General features: G+C 43.8%; 1 protein-coding gene across 4 annotated transcripts in view; it reads right to left on the bottom strand.

Annotated features, from left to right (window-relative positions):
• The window catches only part of LOC105473402 (carboxypeptidase M), a 78820-nt gene that overhangs the window by 32127 nt on the left and 24474 nt on the right, over window positions 1-22219 (bottom strand). For 3 of the 4 annotated variants that reach the window (XM_011727208.3, XM_011727207.2, XM_071071462.1), the window contains exon 3: window positions 1560-1657. The exons of the other annotated variant lie outside the window; for it this stretch is intronic. In XM_011727208.3, the coding sequence (XP_011725510.1) occupies window positions 1560-1657 (98 nt within the window). The remainder of the gene's footprint in view (window positions 1-1559; window positions 1658-22219) is intronic. 4 annotated transcript variants of the gene reach the window in all.

Here is a 22219-nt window from a genome sequence, read left to right as displayed (position 1 = left end):
CAACTTTGGTCAGACTCCTTGCAACGTAGTCTTTTTTAAAGAAACCGCCCGTTATGCTCAAAAAGTCACAGACGGACTAAACTTGCACCCATCCCAAAAGCGAGTTCAAAGATTTACTCCTTTGTTAGGGGCAGGTGCTTGCATCTTAGCTGCAGCTGCAAGAAGTATCCTCTCTCAGCAGGACAGGTTGGGCAGCATGCCTGGCAAGGGCAGGCAGAGTGTACCATGAAAGGTGGATCCGGTTCCTATAGAGTTTGGGGAGGCCTAAGTCAGAACAGGAAGCTCAGCACTGATTAGAGCATGCCACCCGCACTATTGCAAATCCAGAAGTGTTTTAACAAGTCAGCAGATAGTACTTATTGGAATATGCATGTAAATGACAAAGTCCCTAAAGTTACAAGTTGTGTTTTACAGTGTAATACCCATATTCCTGCGCAAAGTTTCCTTATTGTGATGGCTGGGAACTCTTTGATTGCTCAGTTTTATAGAGTCCTGGTAAACAGAAAATATTTCGGTTGTCATGGTCTCAAAATATGCTGAGGAAGCAAGGTGAGAAATAGACGTGAACATCTTCAACTGCCTGGCAAGAATGGCTGTGTAGGTAACAGTGGTAAATGATATTTTGAGGAACCTAAAAATTAATTAAAAGTAGAGTTTATCCCTGCTAAGTTGGAAAAGAGGCAAGATATTATTAAGGAATTTAAAGGTGTGGTTTTGTGTGTGTGTGTGTGTGTGTGTGTGTGTTTTGTTTGTTTGTTTGAGATGGAGTCTCACTCTGTCGCCGCCTAGGCTGGAGAGCAGAGACACCATCTTGGCTCACTGCAGCCTCCACCTTCCTGGGTTCAAGCAATTCTCCTGCCTCAGCCTCCCGACTAGCTGAGATTACAGGTACGCGCCACCACACCTGGCTAATTTTTCGTATTTTTAGTAGAGACAAGGTTCCACCATGTTGGCCAGGCTGTCTTTAACTACTGACCTCAAGTGATCTGCCTGCCGTGGCCTCCCAAAGTGCTGGGATTATAGGCATGAGCCACTGCACCCAGCCAAGTGTTTGTTGAATGGTGAGTAGGGGAGAATCCCAAGTGTGATTGTCTAAACTGGAGCACTGAACACCCTGAGTATTAGATTTGAGAGAGAGTAACAAAAGCATTTGAAAAGCCAGATCTGGTTGTGGGTTCGGATATAATACAGCTCCTTTGCTGGGTCACCTTCACGCTGACCAGGAGGTTGGAAAACTCAACCCAGAAAGGAGATTGCAGGGATTGGCTGGCAGAAGTTCAGGGCTGGGGAACTGTTGTTCTTTCGGCCCCAAACACAAAACAAGCTCCAGCTACTCTGACAGGGCGCTGGGTACACAACCATTTGGCTGTGGTGGTTGTTGGACCCTGATTCTTTAACTTCCCACAGGCCTCACAGGAAGACCTCTCCAGGCCTTGCTTCTTTGCTACAATGCATGCTGGAGACTTCCCAAGCTTCCTCTGTAGCATTTACACAGAGCTCAAGAGACCGTAGGGGAAGCTTCTCTGGTGACATTTCAGAAATTCGAGCCACATACGTACCTCATCTCCATGCATATTTGCCACGTATTTGAACTCCGGAATCCCAATTCTGTGTTCCTTTGGAAACCGCCCCACAACAAGAACCCACAGGTTTCTACCTTTACAGGAAAAGAAGAAAAGATGGAAAAGTAAGTTGTCTCTTAAAATGACAAATGAACTCTGGGAGAATGAGACTAGGAAACAGGATGCTGCTTCCTCCACATGATCGTTTGAATGTTTCATGGTGACTTAAGTTTGTATGACTAATATCTCCGTGCTTAAAACACTTTTCGTTTACTGCCAGAATTTATGGAAACCCTTTCAATTCAGCACAAATATTTCACTTATTATTTTAGAACGTGATTTTTAAAAGCTGAAGACTTATTAGGGGATGTAGATGTTATTCTTCTAAAATGTGTACATACTTTGCTCTGAGATCCTGGAGTCTCTGAGATCCTGGAGCCTCCTAGGATCTTGTTAATTTACACAATTATACAAAGTTAAATCCTAGTTGACGGTTGACTGGGAGGGTGTCATAACTCACAGTACAAGGAAAGAGAAAAAACAACAATAAAAGTAACTCAGGGCTGGGCGCGGTGGCTCACACCCAAAATCCCAGCACTTTGGGAGGCCAAGGCGGGCGGATCATGAGGTCAGAAGATTGAGACCATTCTGGCTAACACAGTGAAACCCCGTCTCTACTAAATAGACAAAAAATTAGCTGGGCGTGGTGGCGGGCGCCTGTAGTCCCAGTTACTCGGGAGGCTGAGGCAGGAGAATGGCGTGAACCCGGGAGGTGGAGCTTGCAGTGAGCCAATATTGCGCCACTGCACTTCAGCCTGGGTGACAGAGCAAGACTCAGTCTCAAAAAAAAAAAAAAAAAAAAAAAAAAAAAAAGTGACTCACAAGGGAGATTGTTTTTAAAGTAGGAGATCCTGAATTCTGCATTTGAATGCTGATGTGACACAGCCCCTTGGGAGCATCCTTGATATATATGTGTGAGTACTGTCAGGTGAACTGGGAACCACAACCCAAAGAAAGCATCTAAGTCTTAGCTCTATTTGATTTGGGCAAGAAAGGGCAGAGACGAAAGCTCACTGAGGATTTGCTTTGTGCAGATATTATGTGTGCTGCTCTAGGCTCAGGTAATCTCAAGTAATCCCTTGTCATGACCCACTGAGACGGATTATTAACCAAACTTTACAAATGAAAAAACTGATCTTCAAAAATATTAAGTAAAGGGCTTATGATCACACTGCCAATCAGAGGCTGTGATTTGAGTCCCTGAGCCAAGAACTGAACTCCAGTCTATTTGACTTCAATTCTAGTGCTCCTCCCACTAACAAAAACTGCTTGTCTCTTAATAAGCCACATGCTCTATGCCCAACGAATTTCTGGTCTATCGGAGAATAGCAACACACAAGCATATACCAGAGTGTGACATATCATAGATGTGTGTGTAGTGTACTGTTGTGGGCATAGAATAAAAAAGCAAATGGGTAATTTTTTCCAAGGAGGGGGCTGATGAAAAGCTTTACGGATGTAGGGTTTTACAGATGATGCCTCTACACAAGGTTCTGAAGTGATTCTGAGTTTGCCACGCGGACAAGCACACTACTACATCTGGTGGTTCCCCATCAGAAGCATTTGATCAACCAATTTCATTAACCTTCCATTCCCCAACCCTGTCAATTCTTTGTTGTCTGCAGCTTTACTTCTACAAAGTTACCTTTTTCATATGAAACAAGGAACTTTTCATGAGTGAGCTGTTACACCTGGCTTTTAAAGTTTGTTTCTGAGGAATTCTTTTGTGTTAACTAATTGTACAGAATATGATCTAGTTCACTTACAAGCAAGGAAAAAATTAAGTATCATCTCAATATAATATTTATCAATAGTTATTGATAACTATGCATCTGCAAGCTGGCCTATTACATAAAAGATAATGCAAGATGGCATAAACCTGACTTGATATGGATCTCCAATATTATTTTGTTTAAGGAAGGAGGGAAATCACACTGATAAAAATCTAAATGAAGAAGCACTTTGATGAGTAATTCAATCTCAATTTTAGCACGAGTGGCCCCTAAGTGAACTGCAAGATGAGAATCTTACCTTGAACAACCTCAACGATACAGTCTGAGAATGAAAACCAACCAACTGACCTGAAGAACACTATCCTTTGGAATGACAGGCCTCTTGAAGGGTTTTAACTGCCCTCTCCAACTTACTGGCTATCTCTGGTCTAGACCAGAGCAAATGCACAAAGGACAAACTATTTACTTTTCACAACATGACTGTCAGGGTAAGAAGTAATCTAAACAAAGTTTTGTTTTTGTTTTAAATCAAGGTTAGAAAGACTACCTTTACTCCCAAAAGTTCCTGCTAAAACAGGTGTTCTAAAGAGTTCTGAAGTACTCAGCCTCTCTCTCTCCACCACTAAGTAAATGAAGTTTATCTATATTCAGGAACTCACGCAGCGTTTAACACAAATCCTGGGGCTGTGACATAAGTGCACAACTAAGTTTGCCTGGAGGATCAGGAAAAGTTTTATAATTTAGAAGTGTTCGTTAAGATCTCTAAGACAAGAAAGCAGACAAGTGCTACAAAATACTATAGGAGTTCAGGAGAAAGTAGAAGGAGAAGCTTGGAAAATTAAGTATAGCTTCAACAGGCAGAAATAGGTGAGGTGCCTTTCCCACATCAGAGGCACTGGGGATCTTTGTAAAAATGCCAATTCCTGAGCCCCAGCCTCAATCAAACTCTTGGGGTAAAGTGTGAAACTGGCATTTAGCAAGCTCCTTTGGTGACTGGGAGGCTCATTAAAGTTTGAAAGTTGCTGAGACTGAGGTAGGAAAACGTCCAGACAGATTTGAGAGGTAGTTGATATTTAGGTACAATCATTTCATTTTACATATAATCGTTAACATGTTTATATGTTAAGAAATATACTTCTAGGCCGGGCGCGGTGGCTCAAGCCTGTAATCCCAGCACTTTGGGAGGCCGAGACGGGCGGATCACGAGGTCAGGAGATCGAGACCATCCTGGCTAACACGGTGAAACCCCGTCTCTACTAAAAAAATACAAAAAGCTAGCCGGGCGAGGTGGCGAGCGCCTGTAGTCCCAGCTACTCGGGAGGCTGAGGCAGGAGAATGGCGTGAACCCGGGGGGCGGAGCTTGCAGTGAGCTGAGATCCGGCCACTGCACTCCAGCCTGGGCAACAGAGCCAGACTCCGTCTCAAAAAAAAAAAAAAAAAAAAAAAAAAGAAATATACTTCTAATCCACCTTTTTAAATGGCTAATATTTTATTATATGAATGCACTACCATTTAGTCAATTCTCTATTGTTAGGTGTCCAATGATAAGTAATTTTATGTAAACTATAGCATGTTCACTAAAATTATGTACAGAATTTATAACATTAAAATATTTTATAATGTGGAAAAAGAATGCAAAATTATATAATCACAACCATGTTAAACAGACTTTCTATTAAAAACCTATAGCTTCGTAGCATATAAAGCCTTAAATAATGGATGAGGCCAGGTGTGGTGACTCATGCCTGTAATCCCAGTGCTTTGGGAGGCTGAGGTGGGAGGATCACTTGAGGCCAGGAGTTTGAGACCAGCCTGGGCAACATAGTGTGATGCCATCTCTACAAAAACTTTAAAAATTAGCTGGGTGTGGTGGCATATGTCTGTAATCCTAGCTACACACTGTAACATTCTCCCCAGGGCCTGAAAGCTTAAGAAGGTGAATAACTCCTCCCTTCTCAAGCCCAGTTCCAAGGCGCAAGGTCACTTGCATCAGCATCGTGCCTCAGCAAGACAGCAGAAGCAGGAGGACAGCCAGCAGGAAGACACCTACCCTGGCCGGAAGACATGTACCCCTGAAGATCGAGAAACAGGCCATCCGGGTACAACATGGCAGTTACGTCAGACTAGGACACTTCCTGTTTACAGGAGACTATAAAACCTTTGCCGTGTCCTCACTTGGGGCTGACGCCATTTTAGGCCTCAGCCGCGTGCACCTAGGCGCTCATTAAAACAGCATGTTACTCCACACCGCCTCCTGTTGTCTGTTGGCGCGCCCTCGGGGTTCCAACCAATACAACAACCTTAGGCTCAGGGAGCTGAGGTGCAAGGATCCCTTGATCCCAGGAGTTGGAGGTTACAGTGAATCATGATTGTACCACTGCACTGCAGCCTGGGACACAGCGAGACCTGTCTCTTAAAAAATTAATAATAATAACGAATGCATCCCAGCAGGATTGAAAATGGCACACTGTCAGGGATAAGAGACTAAATGATAGGATGATAAAGCCAATTAATTATTTTTACCTTTCTATCTTTCCAGTTTTTTAAATTAAAAAAAAAAATACCCAACCCTGTCATTCAAAAGTGCAGATACTATGTGCCAGGCACTCTGCTAAGCACTTTATGTTATTTGATCTTCACAATACCTGTGAGGTGTGTGATAGCCACAATGTATAGTTGAGGAAACTTAAGTGGCAGAACCAGGGTTCAAATCCAAGTCTGTCTGATTCCAAAATCTGTGCTCTTCTGAGGATCTAAGCCTGCCTCAATGTCCCCGAAAGTACTAAACAGGCCAAAGTCAACCCCACTCTGGGGAAAAAGTTCCCAGCAGTTCTTTCAGCATCGTGTTGCTGTGGTTTGCACCTGGGGCAAGACTGGGCTTTCTTCCTGGCTATGACTGATTACAGAACAAGACACCTGAATCCAAGGCTACCCTACTGGGACATTCCACCTTGGGTGTTAATGTCACAACTCCATCAGACTATCTCTGTGTGGAGAGTCTCAATGGGACATGCCTAGGGAGAAGCAGAGACCTTGGGTGGCCCAGTCACTGGGACAAAGCCACAGTGATGTGAAGCACATTCCAGTTTTTCGTGAGGCTTGTTGTGTGTTTGGTCTGATACATAAAGTTCTGGTACACAGAATAATAGATCAGCTGGTTTCCCAGGCTTGCATGTTTCTCTGTGTATCCTTACAAGTCACCTTTGACCTAAGTCCAAGCTTGAGAGAGTTTCCTCAATGAACTGAGTTTCAGTTTCTTCCTTGTAAGTGGGAATAACAGCCCTATTGGCAAGGCTGCTGTAAGGCTGCACTGTAGTGTGAGTTCCTTTTATCTTCCCTAATAATGATCCAAAGATCTGACATCAATTTCACGTATGCACATTCCCACTATACCCCACACACAAGAAGTTTATCACATACGGCACGCAAAACCCACATTAAATAATGAGCGAATCCCCAGAAGAGTTGAAAATCACATATCATTTAGTCAGTTTAAACACTCAGTCCCCAAAGTTCACACGCCCTTTGTATTTGAAGGAGAGGAAGAGGTACCTGGCTAAGTGGTTTATTACAAACAAAACAAATGGAGGTTAACAAACAAAACAGAGACAAAAGGCATGGGTGAGGTTTCCAGACTAGCTATGCTTGCATTTTATTATTCACAGCTCAAAGCATTTTATGTATATTCACTCATTTAACCCTAACAGCCACAAATGGTAGATATAGGGTCATCCTTTCATACACAATTCAACAGTCCTTGGGAACTTCATAAGGCAGAGGTTCTCAAAGTGTGGTCGTGGGACCAATAGTATGAGTATCACCTGGGAACTGGTTAGAACCGCACATCCTTGCATTCCACCCTAGACGTGCTGAAAGAGAAACTCTGGGGTTGGGGAGCAGTAATGTGTGTGTGTGTGTGTTTGTGTGTGTGTGTGTGTGTTTTGAGGCAGAGTCTCGCTTTGTTGCTTTGTCCCCCCAGGCTGGAGTGCAGTAGAGCAATCACGGCCCACTGCAGCTGCCACTTCCTCGGTTCAAACAACTCTCATGCCTCAGTCTCCAGAGTAGCTGGGACTACAGATGTGCGCCACCACGGCCAACTAATTTTTGTATTTTTAATAGAGATGGGGTTTCACCATGTTGGCCAGGCTGGTCTCGAACTCCTGACCTCAAGTGATCTGCCCACCTCGGCCTCCCAAAGTGTTGGCATTACAGGCGTGAGCCACTTCATGCGGCTGGAAATCTGTGTTTTAATAAGCTCTCCAGGTGATTCCCAGTCGCCTGAAAGCTTAAGAACCACTGTAACAAAGGACAAGACTGGGTAGTCTATCCATGGAGTCTCTGCTGTGTTCTTAACCACTATGCTGTACTGCTAATCACCTCAGAGATGGAAAATGGAAAACCGAAGAAAAAAAATCAAAGAAAAACAAAAGAAATGTGAGTGTGTGAAGCAAGCTTGCTGTGTACTGGCTTCTGTTGTTGAGGTTATTGTCTGTCTCCCCTCTGGGGAGAACTGGAAATGGAAGGAGGGAGTCGAGGGGCACGATGAGGATGGTTTGAGAAGTGATGGCTATTGTTTGCTGCCTCAGTTTTGTTTGATTAGCTGGTACATCCCAAATTGCTCTCCACTTAAGGACTACAGGTGAGCCTTAGTCACTTTGCTCCAGAGCTGTGGAATCTGGAGTAGCTGCACTTCTGGGATCAGGCTGTTAGGTGTTCTCCCTCCACTCAGTTTGAATGCTAGTCAGCAAATAGGCTAAGAAAGTAGGGTAGGTAGGCCAGGCGTGGTGGCTCACACCTGTAATCCCAGCACCTTGGGAGGCCAAGGCAGGCAGATCACTTGAGGTTGAGAGTTCGAGACCAGTCTGATAACATGGTGAAAGCCCGTCTACTAAAAATACAAAATTAGCTGGGCATGGTGGTACATGCCTGTAATCCCAGCTACTCGGGAGGCTGAGGCTGGAGAATCCCTTGAACCCAGGAGGCAGAGTTTGCACCGTTGCACTTCAGCCTGGGCAACAAGAGCAAAACTCTGTCTCAAAACAAACAAAAAAACCAAAAAGAAAGTAGGGTAGGCATGTTCTCACGCATAAGTGGGAGTTGAACAATGAGAACACATGGACACAGGGAGGGGAACATCACACACCGGGGCCTGTTGGAGGGTTGGGGGGCAAGGGGAGGGGGAGCATTAGGACAAATACCTCATGCATGCGGGGCTTAAAACCTAGATAACGGGTTGATAAGGTGCAGCAAACCCCCATGGCACATGTATACCTATGTAACAAACTTGCATGTTCTGCACATTTATCCCAGAACTTAAAGTAAAATTTAAAAAAAAAAAAAAAGAAAGAAAAAAGGAAGTAGGGTGGCTAGAGTGGCAAGGGAAGGAAAGACATGGACAAAATCCATCTGCACCATACACACCCTGTCTCTGGGACATGCACCTTTTTTCATGGCAAACCACCCAGCATGCACTGGGGTTTCTGCAGAGTTTCCAGTTTAGGCCAGTCCACATGAACACCCAGTCTGTTTCTGAACTTGCAAAGCTGAGAGCCTGTCAGATGCGATGCCCTCTAGCCTGCCCCAGGTCAGCCACAGGATCCCAGTAAAGCTTAACTGTCATATTCTGCATAGCGGGCTGGGAATTCCTGACTTTGTTTATGGACAGGGGAATCTGTCAAGGAAGGGTCTCAGGGAGTCAGGTGATCCAGGGGTCTTGTGCTGCTGTGATAAGAGTAAGTGCTCTATTCTGCTCTGAAGTAATGAAGGGGCTGGGCTGTTTCTTCTGCCTAGGTCAATTCTAAAATCTACTTAGAACCATGAGTTTTGCAGTTCAGTTTAATATGGGAGTGAGAGGAACACAGGAGGCTTCCCTGTTCAGGCATCCCAAAATGGAACGAGAAATAGGCAGGCATTTGACTCCGACTTCTGCTGCACTGGAATTTCCCGTTGCACAGATTCTGGTGTGGGGTCTAAAATGAGGCCACCTGCTGTGTGAGTATAACCCTGGGCCTTGTGGAGGTTGTGGGACTCAGCAGTCCCCAGGGATTCTGCATGGATCTGGGAACTATGTCCCCTGCACTTTTCTCTCTGGCCCACCTCTTCTTGGGCCCAGCATTCCTGGCTCTTCTAACTGATCGCCTGGACAAGGAAGCTTTACTCAGTGGAGTATGCTAACCCTGCGATGGCACTCTGAGGGTAGGGCGTGGAGCGCTGGTTGTTACCAGGGACTACCTCATGCTTACCAGTCTTCACAGCTGTCTTGTCATCCACCCCACCCCTTGGCTGCACCACCACCACCACTGCCACCATATACACCCTAGTCACTCTCTAATCCTGTGTCATCTTTCTTCACAACTTTTTCACTCTTTGAGATTGTATATTTGTTTATCTATATAGTGTCTGTCTCAACCGAAATGTAACCCACAAGGGCATTGCCTGTTGTGTTCACCATTTTGTTTAGGTTGCTGGTTTTGTTCACTGCTAACCTAACAGTGTCTGGCACATAGTAGGTTTCAATTAGCATCTACTGTAACATATCAAAAATTATTGGTGTATCTCCAGGACTGCTTTTTATTGATAAATATTGGCACATAACATCCAGATCCAGATTCTTCCCCTGGGTATTCAGGGTCCTCGATCACCTGCCCTCCACCTGAATTTCCCACTACCTGCCACCACAAATGTGCCTGCAGAAGGTGGGTTCCTTTCTGCACCCTAGTACCCAAGGCACAGCCCCACCTTCTTTATGTTGTTTTAGCCTAAAATGACTTCAATGGATTTTCTGCCTTTTAAAATCCTCTGAGTCCCACAGAATCCTGGTTCTAAGAAGTTCCCCCAGACTGCTCTGACTCACCTGGGTTTTTCTCTCTCCAGAATATTTCTATAAAGTGGCATCCCAAGAATTGTCACTGTGAAGCATTCTGCCTTGAAGTTAGTTTTCTAAGGGTGTCACAGCCGGGCATGGCGGCTCATGCCTGTAATCCCAGCACTTTGGAAGGCCAAGGAGGACCGATCACTTGAGGTCAGGAGTTTGAGACCAGCCTGGCTAACACGGTGAAACTCTGTCTCTACTAAAAATACAAAAATTAGCTGGGCATGGTGGTGTGCGTAACCCAGCTACTTGGGAGGCTGAGGCATGAGAATCACTTGAACCTGGGATGTAGAGGTTGCAGTGAGCCAAGATCATGCCACTACACTCCAGCCTGGGTGACAGAGTGAGACTCAGTCTCAAAAAAAAAAAAAAAAAAAAAAAAAGGTTTCATGTGGTTAAGTCTTGATTTCATAACAATATTATCATATTTTCCTTTTGCTCCCCTACTGTGTCTACCAGGTAAATCATGGCCATTCCCCAAGGCCCAGGTCACCTTCTTAGTAAAGACCTTGGTGGTGGGCTGTACTATTGGTGGCCCAACATCTGGTGCCCTGATGAACTCAGGCATATCATGTGACCTGCTCTGTCCAGTGAAATGTGGACAGAAATGGTATGTACCACTTCTGGGCAGAGCTGTAAGGGCCGATGCCTGATTTGCCATCTCCTTTCCCTCTGACACAAGACAGGCAATGATTGGATAGAGGGTGCTCTGTCAGCTTTGGTCCTGGAGGGAAGGTGACAGGGAGCAGAGTCACAACTGTTCAATAACGGACATATGAGTGAGATCTACATCTTTATTTTTCTGTTATAAGCCATAGCAATTTGTGGGTCTTCTATTTCTGCAGTATAGTCCAGCCCTTTTCATATGACACTGCTTCCATAACCAACCCAAACCAAAATGACTTTCCCTCTAGTGAATGTTCATTATACTTACTGCTGATACCTGTGCTTTTTCAGACAGGGGTTCCAGAACCATAAAATTTTGTGGAAGTGACCCAGAAGTAAAGAAAGCTTAGAAAATATGTTTTAGGCCAGACAAGGTGGCTCACACCTGTAATCCCAGCACTTTGGGAGGCCGAGGCAGGTGGATCATTTGAGGTCAGGAGTTCTCTGCAAAAAGTACAAAAATTAGCTGGATGTGGTGGTGCACAGTCAAGACATTCATTTATATTTCTGACATCACTTTCACGCTTTGACAAAATGAAGTCCAAATGAAAGCATGTTGTTGAGTAAACTTTCCTTTGTTTGGGTGATTGATCAAATATGAACTGGATCCCATGGCTCTAACTGCTTTTCCTTCAATGACTCCCCATGGCATTGCGATGGCACCTGATCCCCTCAGCATGCACACCAGACCTCTTGGGATCTGTCTTCTTCCTGCCTTGGGTTTCCCACCCCAATCCCATATACCAGGCCCTAGCCATTCTTCATTATGTGTAGTTCCCAAAGGAGGTAACTCCCTGCCTTGACACCTTTAATACCTGCTCTTTCTTCTGCATGGATTGTCCTTAGCCCACCCCATCAAAGCGGCCAACCTCCCCTTGCCTTTTCAAGGCTCAGCTAAAAGCCTCCTGATCCTTTTGCTCAGCCCCATCCCCTACCACCCTAAGTTAGATGCTGCCTTTGAACTTTCATAGATAGTACCCCTGCAACCCCTCTCCTATCACTTATTGAAACCAAAGGTTTTCCTGCAAGCAAAGGATTGTGTATCTCTGTGTTTGCAAAATCCTAATGTAGTGTCTGGCGTATACTTAGCAAATGATTGATAAATGTGTGCTGAGTGAATGGATGATTGGATAAGTTAACAACCAAACCTGAGGAAGTTCACTTGGAGTCCGAGTCACCCCTGGTCCAGAGATTAGAGGAAACTGTTTTCCAGTATTGACGGAAAAGTCCGTGGCTAGTCTATGAGGTGCCATTTTGGGTGGGCTCTGGAAAGAACCCAATTTTCTAGATCAAATCAAGAGTCGATGGACCTTCCTGGAATACTTCCATACAAGAAAGTGCCAAGATCCAAACCAAATGTCTGGCTTCAAGTTAAGATTCTTCCAACATTATGGGAAGATACAGTTTCATTTGCTTACACGTTCATCTCCATGGCATTAAAGTTTTGATATTATACCCAAGAAATGTAGATGTTAAGTTCCATTTCATATCTTCCCGAATAGGTGAATGGGGAGGTTTGGGAATTTCAGTTCCTAAATTAGGGATAGTTGCTTTTTTAATTGGAAAAAAAAAAAGAGGAAAAATCTGAAGCTGCATTGAGTTGCAATACATTTTCTTTCTTTTTCTTCAAGACAGTCAAGACTCCCAGAGAAACAGAACAGCCTGTCTCATTAATCACTAACCATCAACAAAAACAGGAAGACTGTAGGAAATTCCTCTGCCGTTCTCCTCTTGCAACTCCACCTTCTCTATTCCTCCCACTCCATTCCCAGGTCAGAGGCTCATAAACCTGTCCCGCTTCCTCTAAACATTTTAATTTTTAACCTATAAATTATAAGACATTTTTAAGAATGGAGTTTTAAAAACTGGACATAATTATCATGCCCCAATCATTAAAATTTTTCTATGTTCCCCTCTAGGGTCCCCCCCCCCGCCCCGCCCCGCCTTCATATAGATACAGGAAACTTGTTTTTTAATCCCCAAAGTGAAAACCTCTAGGGGCCTCATGCTATAAAAAGCTGAGAACTTCCCTTTTTGGTCCCTTGGGGAAGAGGTCAAACATAATCAGATCATCTTTTTGGAGGGCAATTCAGCTATAATAAGAGCGAGATCAAGCATTATGTTAAAGTACAAATGAATACTTAAAGAGATTTCTTGGCCAAGGTGGGCAGATCACAAGGTCAGAAGTTCGAGACCAGCCTGGCCAATATGGTGAAACACCATTTCTACTAAAGATACAAAAAATTAGCCAGGCATGGTGATGTGTGCCTGTAATCCCAGCTACTCAGGAGGCTGGGGCAGCTGAATCGCTTGAATCTGGGAGGCAGACATTGCAGTGAGTGGAGACTGCGCCATTGTAGTCCAGCCTGGGCGACAGGGCAAGACTCCATTTCAAAAAAAAAAAAAAAAAAAAGGCACAATAATTACAACTAGCACTATACATTTATTGTCCATTTGAGGTTTCTCTTTTTACAGTATGTCAGGGACATTCTGCTTCAGTGTTGAGGTTTTGTTTCTTCCTGCCCTATTGGTCTCATTCTGTCAGCCAGGCAGGAATGCAGTGGTGCAATCATGGCTCACTATAGCCTCGACCTCCCAGGGCTCAAGTCAATCTCCCACCTTAGCCTCCCGAGTAGCTGGGACTATAAGCATGAGCCACTACGCCTGGCTAATTTTTGTATTTTTTTTTGTAGAGACGGGGTTTTGCCATGTTGTCTAGGCTGGTCTCGAAATCCTGAGCTCAAGCGATCCACCCACTTCAGCCTCCCAATGTGTTAGGATTACAGGCAAGAGCCACTGTGCCTGGCCTGGTGTTCTTATTTGTTATGAGTGCCTGCAGGTGTCACAGAGCTGTAATTTAAGAAGAGGTTAACTCAGATCCCTTTTGACCCCAGAAAAGACAGTTTTTTGGAGGTCTGCACAGCCCTATTGTCTATTTATTGCTACCATAATAACTCATCCTTTAGTGGCAAGGAATAATGGCAATTAATTTACTAGTTTCCCCATAAGCTATTCTGGAGAAGAAAGGCTTTTCTTGCATTCATCCTACTTTCTGAGTTTTACCCTAAAAAGCTCTCATTCTAAAGTGAAGCAAGTGAGAGTCCACAGTGAAGGATGCTCAGCTCCCAATAGCAGGAGAGGCTTTGAAGTTACCAAAATTAGTTTCCCTAACCGGGACATTTGGTGAATTAGCAAAGGTGGACTACTTCTCACTAGTACCACTGTTTTGAGATTTAAATCTCAAAAATAGAGCAGTAGTTTACTAAAGACATCAAAACCAGTATTTGAGCAGCACATCATCTGCCTGAACATGGCATGTGAGATGAGATGATATGCAGTATCCTCTTCAGGGCATCTGACATAGTGATGAAACGTGCAGGTTCCACAGTCAAAGTGTCAGGGCTAAAACCCAGCTCTGTCACTTACTAGCCATGTGGTATTGGGCAAATTGCTTAATCCCTCTAAATGAGTCAGTTTCCTCATCCATATTGTGGGATTAACAGTACTTACCCTGATGGGGTTGTTGCGCTGTCTCATTTAATTCTAACAAGCTTTAAAAATAGTGCCAGAAACACTGTAAGTATGTGTGTGTTCGAGGGCCTCAGGTGTATGTACAGATTGGCTGATGACAAACTACTGGCCCCAGCAGATGATGTAGTATCAGACCAATTAAAGACAAATTTTGAATATAAACAGAGTACATAACATAGGGATAGACTGCCAACTTGTTATGCCGAGAGACAGCAGAAATGTATGCGCCAGAAGATCTGCACATCAGGTCAAACAGACCCACACTCACTGAAGTTAAAAAGAAAACTGAAGTGTGGATTCAGAAAGTAGAAGGGGCTATTTTGATAGAACATGTCCTTCAGAATGTATTAGCACGAAAACTGTCACAAACATTCACACCACCAAACATCAGGTAAATTACCTTCTCAACTCCAAGGACTGAATCTCATTCAGAATTCGCAGGCCCTAATAGCAGAGAACAGTGCTGAACTGGGAAGCCGCATGTTGCCATGAGGGCAGGGCAGGAAGCCAAGTCACCTCTGTTAACTGCGTTGAATCATTAACCATAAACACATCTTCCACAACATTTTCTTACATGGCCTGTTTCCAAAATTATTGAGGACATCACATAGATTTTGACTGTCTCAGTGTTAATGAGACTGGAAAGCATGATAAGAATTTCCAGTCTGGTTCTGTCGTGGAGAGACTCCAACTCATCACTGTAAGAGGGCAAGCCAAGAGCTTGTTGTAGACAAGGAAATGGTTCATTAGGAATCAACCAATGACATAAAATTGGTTCAATATGAATCGGTCAATGCCAACAAAAGGCAGGGGAACTGTCCTAGATACATGTCATCACGCATTTGTCCAAACCCCTAGAATGTATGACACCAAGAGTGGATCATAGTCCTAATGTAAACTATGTATGTGCTTTGGGTGGTAACGATGCTTCAGTGTAGGTTTATTGGTTGTAACAAATGTACCACTCTGGTGGGGGATATTGATCATGGGGGAAGCTATGTACGTGTGGGGATAGGGACAAGGGGTGTGTGGGAAATCTCTGTACCTTCCTCTCAATTTTTGCTTTAGATAATTTTTTATTTTGGGTACTGGTTCTTGGGTTTTTCAAAGTAAATATTTATATTTGTATTGACTTTGCCACAGTAGGTACAGCAAATTTGCCCTAAAACTGCTCTAGGAAAATAAAGTCTTTAAAAAAAAGCTGGTGAGGAGGGGGAAACGTTTGAAAAAGGTAAAGGTAAGAAACTATGCTCCCAAGCACTGGCTCCTGCAGCTTGTAAGGGTGGGATTTAGGAGCCAGAGAGGTCAGGGTTGTTCACCTGAAAGGTGAAGCCACCTGGAGGGAGAATGGAAGCCCCAAGGTGAGGAATCCACAGGCTGCTTCTCCCTGATGAAAACACAGAGCTATACTAACCATATTAGAAAAGGGGTTAAGAAATTAGTATGTAAACTCTCCAAAACCTGGTCAAACACACTAGCTTTATTAAATCTCTCTATTTGGAAAAAAATTATTTGAAAAATTTTATTACAACTAGCAAAGCTATAAAAACAGTTCAAAATCATACAATTTTTATGGGATCATTGAGACTTCTGGTGACTCAGTCATTCATCTAGCAAAGGCCAAGTGATTAACATAAGAATAAGGAGTCAGTACGGTTTGGGTGTTGGATAAGTTTAATCATAACCTCCATGTCTTCCTCAGGATGGACTTTGGATGGAATAAAGGGGAAGGGATATAAATGTTTGGACTTATTCAGTCTCAGTTAGATCACCACTCCCCTTCAGTCTCTGGGTAGAACAGAGCAAGTAGCAGGAATATTACAGGAGAAGAAGAGGAGAGAGGAGAGAGAAGGGGAGAGGAGAGGGGATGGCACAGGGGCCGAGAAGGAGAGTATCAGAAAGAGGCACCTGCGTGTCACCCAGCCTGGGAATGCCAACTGAGGAGCTCTACTTTACTTAATATGCATCAATGCAGGACCAGACATGTGTTGCTTTAAGAATCCTTTCAATTTATCCTTTAACAAAATCATAACACATACTTGATAACAAGCTTGAGAAGCTACAAGACAATCACTCGACTTCTTTCCAAGGACTGGTAAATATGAGATTTGTTTACCTTTTTGTTTCTATTAATTTTTAAGATAGTCAAGAAGAATATGAGCATACTATGATTCTACATAATTTAAACTATAAGTGGGTACTAATTTCTGTAGCAAGGTACCATGGGAAATTTGCTGTACCTGCTGTTGCAAAGTCAATACAAATATAAATACGTTACTTTAAAAAAAACCCAAGAACTAGTACCCAAGTATTCCACACATTGAAATACCCTGCCTCAAGAAATTATCAACAGATTTCTTTAGCTTATCAAAGCACCTGGCAATGATGCTCTCAGCAGACCCATTAACGATGATCACTAATTAAGGGGCATAACAAGGAGATCTGCTCTAGCAGAAATCTCTATTGGTTTTGGACTTTTCCAGTGTTTCACTGAGATTTGGGGTATTAGGATAGCAGAGGGGTGGCATATTTAAATGATGTCATAATCATGGAATCAGAGGAAAAACGCAAAGATTTCGGGAAATCATACCTGCTTAAAATACTGATATTTTACATAATATTCAAAGTGTTTTCTCATTTAATCCTCAGCAGAAACACCATGAGGTAAGTAAGGCAGGTATCATTATTTTACAAATGAGGAGATGGGCTCAGACAGCCTGGGCTTTGAACTGGGTTTTTGTTTGTTTTACTCTAAGGTTAATGTCTCTCCAATGTAAGAGACCTTCTATTACTACCTCAGAGGCAACTGATGTTTACTTTTCTTAGAATAAAGAACTTGAGACATCTCACTCCCAAAATAAAGTAAGAGCTTCATCTCCCGTGTCCCTCTCCCCACCCTACAAAAGTGACAAAAAGTCACTATTAACAAGTTGCTTCTCCAATAGATGAGCATTATTTAGACTCATCGATGAGAAGATGCTTTCTGGAAGTTGTAAGTTTATTTTCTTTTGTATCTATAAGAGCTTTGAGACCTTAACTGCCTACAATGTTATTGTTAGCAAACATTGTTAACAAAGTCAATGTTACTTTGTTAACAGCAAGTAGGCCTACATGCTCACAAAGAAACTTGAACCTATTATGAGAGTTGGTAAATTTCTCAAGTTGTGCATTTACAGTTGGCTGATCACATGTTTTTTCCTGAGCTGAAGACAGTAGCTTCAATAAAGCCATCTTTCTCTTTTTTCCCCCCTTTAGAACTATTGAAGTCTCAGTCAATAATGCCCTCTCATACCCGTAAACTGTAGCTTATGTTCAATATATTCAAAGGACCAACATTGAATGCTAAGGCTCTGAACTGTTTGTAAGAGTAGGCCCAAGATTACACGGGCACCACCACTGAACATTTTTAGGTCAGAAAATCTCCCAAGTCCAACTCTTTGGCTTCGACAAACTGTATAATTCACTTGCATCTCAGATTAGCGCCTACCTTAAAATGTAAGTTGAGAAATGCCCATTTCAGAAGGCGCATGAAGAAATGAAGCTGTTAATAAGCCATTTGAGTTTACCCAACCATTAAATCACATCTTACCTTGATCTTAGTTTGTATATTTTAAATTAATAATTTATGCTCTGCCAGTTTCACAAAGGACATGAGACAGCTTGGTCACACGGCACATTGCTAACTGGCAAACTATTCTCAAGAAAGAATGGGCCAAGTGCCATATTCAGAGGCCTAGAACTGATTTCATGCACATAAATATATAAGTCAGGCCTCCCTCCCTCTGTCTCTCCTTCCCTCCATCCGTCCCTCCCTCCCTCCCTCCTTGTCTCTCATTCTTTCTTTCTTTTGACTGGGTCTTGCTCTTTTGCCCAGGCTGGAATGCAGTGCTGTGAACATGGCTTACTGTAGCCTGGAGTTCCTGGGCTCAGGTGATCCTCCGGCCTTGCCCTCCCATGTAGCTGGGACCACAGGCATGCGTCACTATACCTGGCTAATGTTTTGTAGAGACCGGGTCTCACTTTGTTGCCCAAGCTGGTTCCAAACTCCTGGTTTCAAGCAATCCCCCACCTTGGCCCCCCAAAGCACTGGGATTATGGGCGTGAACCACCAAGCTTGGCAAGTCAGGTCTCTTGAAAGGAATCTACTTTTCCACAGGCTGTGACACAGAAACCTTGGTAGAAAGTCCAAATAATTATAAGAAGCCATTCCAGAGACACCCTTGACTATAACAGATACCTTCTCATAATGGATCGATGAATCCCTAGCTCATCTCAAGTCTGCTGGGACAATCACAACTCTGTGCCCATCGTTTGCAGTACATGGTGGCCAGCTTTGTCCTTTCTGACAATGTGCATCTATTTACTTCAATTGAGATTGAGAAATCTGTAGACACGGATCTTAACTCAAGTTACTTCATTTTTACCACAGAGTCAAATGGTTGGGCTTCAGGATGAGGCAGATTCTTAGGGGAAGATGTCAACAAGATTCGCCAAGGTTTTCACATTGCTCAATACATCAGCAATGCTGAGCAACAGAATTGCTAATACCTTCAGATATGCCCAACCACCATTCAGAATTAGATGAGTTCTTGAAGACCAACCATAAGGGTACTGTTCAAGCCACTCTCTCCATTTAACACACAGGGAGGTGGGCACAAGATCACATGACAGAGGCCCAGTGACAAAGCAGAGGCAGTCGGAACCACAGCCTGGCACGTGGGTGGAAGGGGAAGAAGAGAGAGGGGAGGATGCTCACGGTGATTCAGTCATACTTGAATGACTCCTATCTAATGAACATAAACCTAAGTAGAATAGAGCCAGGCCTGGCATTTTTAAACTGTGCATTAACATATAGAAACGTGGGTTTTTTTGGGGGATGGAGTTTCATTCTTGTCACCCACACTGGAGTGCAATGGTGTGATCTCAGCTCACTGCAACCTCCACCTCCCGGATTCAAGGAATTCTCCTGCCTCAGTCTCCCGAGTAGCTGGAATTACAGGCATGCATCACCACGCCTAGCTAATTTTTGCATTTTTAGTAGAGACGGGGGTTTCACCATGCTGGCCAGGCTGGTCTCGAACTCCTGACCTCAGGTGATCCACCCGCCTCAGCCTCCCAAAGTGCTGGGATTACAGGCGCGAACCACCACACCTGGCCAAAATACAGAAACATTTTAAAACATTTCTCATGATATGCATGAGAAGGATTCAGATAAATCTTTTTCTCTCTTTCTCTATTTTAAAACAGGGTGTCACTCTGTCACCCAGCCTACAGTGCAGGTGTGATCTCAGCTCACCACTGCCTCCACCTCCTGGGCTCAAAGAATCCTACCACATCAGCCTCCTGAGTAGTTGGAACTACAGGCACACACCACCATACCCAGCTACTTTTTGTAGAGACAGGGTCTCGCTATGCTGCCCAGGCTGGTCTTGAACTCCTGGGCTCAAGTGATCCACTCGCCTTACCCTCCCAAAATGCTAGGATTCCAAGTGTGAGCCACTGTACCTGGCTCACAGAAATCTTGTTGTAGTTATTTTATATAGTGTTTTTGCATTTTTGTGCATTAAAAAAATCATGGATACATGTAAGATATAGCCTTGTTTCTTGGTGAGTAGGTCTATGTGAACCTACCCACAAAGGCAGAGGGAGCTAAGAGGTTTAAGAAAGAGGCTGATAGATCCAGTTCCTCAGAAAAAAATGTTTAATAGGGACTTACAAATAGAAGCAATGTATTGGGCTGCTCCAGAAAGTGAGCCCCTGTGTCCACCCACCAGAAAGGATCCTTTACATAGCAAGTGTTTAGAATAAAGACAGCTGGTCATGTCTCAGATCCTCCTGGGAAACACTGGTGACCACTGGGGAAGTCAGATAAGCATGTTTATGAGGGGTTATCTGTGCCACAGGCATTGTTTCTTGGCCTTGTTGCAGGAACACCTTGGCATGCAGGACTCAAGCATTGGTCATCATGGCAGTGTTGCTTCAAGATGGTGTTACCCTTGCAGTGCACCAGGCTGTTTTCCTACCATCCCAATGTGTGAACATAGTCATTCTCAAGTCATTCTTTTGCTCTGCTTAGAGAGTCCTATTGATGCCCAGAATTAAGCACATCAACAGCAGACCAGGTCTGTAGCTTTGCTATGTTCTTACAGGTGTGTCTTCAGATGACCTGCAGCAGAATTACCTGAGGTATCTGGAAAAAATGCAAACTCGTGGGTTCCATCCAGAACAGGAATCTTGAGGCGTGACTTCAGGAGTCTGCATTTTTCACAAATACCTCAGCTGACTCTAATTCACACCATTAAGAACACACTCGTTAGTGAAATAACAATATACATAGGATACTGTACATTGAACCAGTACAATGAATACATGGAATACAATATGCAGAGAAAGCTATATGCTCAAGAGCTCACTCTGGATTTTTTTTTTTTTTTCGAGACGAAGTCTCACTCTGTCACCCAGGCTGGAGTGCAGTGGCACGATCTTGGTTCACTGCAGCCTCTGTCTCCTGGGTTTAAGTGATTCTCTCCTGAGTCGCTGGGATTACAGGTACCTACCATCACACCTGGCTAATTGTTTTGTATTTTTAGTAGAGACAGGGTTTCACCAAGCTGGTCTTGAACTCCTGACTTCAAGTGATCCGCCCGCCTCAGCCTCCCAAAGTGCTGGGATTACAGGCGCCACTGTGGATTTTCATAAACTAAACACAAACTTGTGTAGACAGCAACCTCAAAGCACCCTTGTGCCTATTTCCAGGCATTGTCCCCCGTGGTAGGTCCATGCACACTGTTGTGTAAATGTAAATCATTCATTCTCAGGACTGCATAGTATTCCGTCAGGGAATGTGAACCAAATTAAGAACCCTGCCTTCCAGAATTAAGCCTAAACAGAGCAAATCCCTGCATGAACACACCACATGTTATACCTGAAGGACGCTTCTCCATTTTTGACCCCATGGCTAACGTTTGCCAGGAACTACAGAGCTCACACTGTGACTGAGGTCAGAGGGCTGGGCGAGAGTGCTGCTTGCACCAGAGCAGTGGCTCTGTTGTTCGACTTTAAAGAGGCTCCTTCTAGCATGGTCTGATAACCAGTGAGGTGTATCTTTTCCTAACACAGGTTTTTCAACCCTGCCTCATGAAGGCTCATCGGAGTATAATTCTTTCCTGAACACTGCAGTTGCTGAAATAGCCAATTTGGAGGCAACATTATTAGGGTGATTCTGCGAACCTGGAGCTAGACAACTTGAGTCCAAATCCCAATGCTGCCACTGCTTGTGGAATTATGTTTAACTCTCTGGAGCCTCAGTTTCCTCATGTGTAAAAGGAGGCTTATAATTGTACCTCATAGGGTTGTCACAAGCAGTGAAGAGCCACTTAGAACAACATGCACAGTAAGCAAACATATGTGTTTGACAGATGCACTGGAACTTCGGAACTCATGAGTGCAAACAGACACTAAGGGGTCATATGGTTTTCATGCCAAGGGAAGAAAGGTAGTGCAGTGATCTGGGGTAGGTTAGCCCAGCAGCTCCCACTCCACCTGCCTTTAAAGAATCATCTATAGAAGGTTTGCACATTTGTACCCATATTTCTGCCACACAACATTCTCTTTCTGGAATTGAAAAAGTGTTAATTGACATGCCTACACATAGTCGTCCACTTTTGCTAACCTTCGCTAGCCAGAATGAAAATTCATCATTAATCCAGGGCTGAGTTGGTTATTTGTTTATTTATGAGATGGAGTCTCACTCTGTTGCCCAAGCTGGAGTGCAGTGGCACAATCTGGGCTCACTG

The sequence above is a fragment of the Macaca nemestrina genome, chromosome 10 (assembly GCF_043159975.1).
Source record: "Macaca nemestrina isolate mMacNem1 chromosome 10, mMacNem.hap1, whole genome shotgun sequence".
NCBI classification, from domain to species: Eukaryota; Metazoa; Chordata; class Mammalia; order Primates; family Cercopithecidae; genus Macaca; species Macaca nemestrina.
Note: the sequence above shows the minus strand (reverse complement) of the source record. Positions and strands in the feature narration are given on the sequence as shown.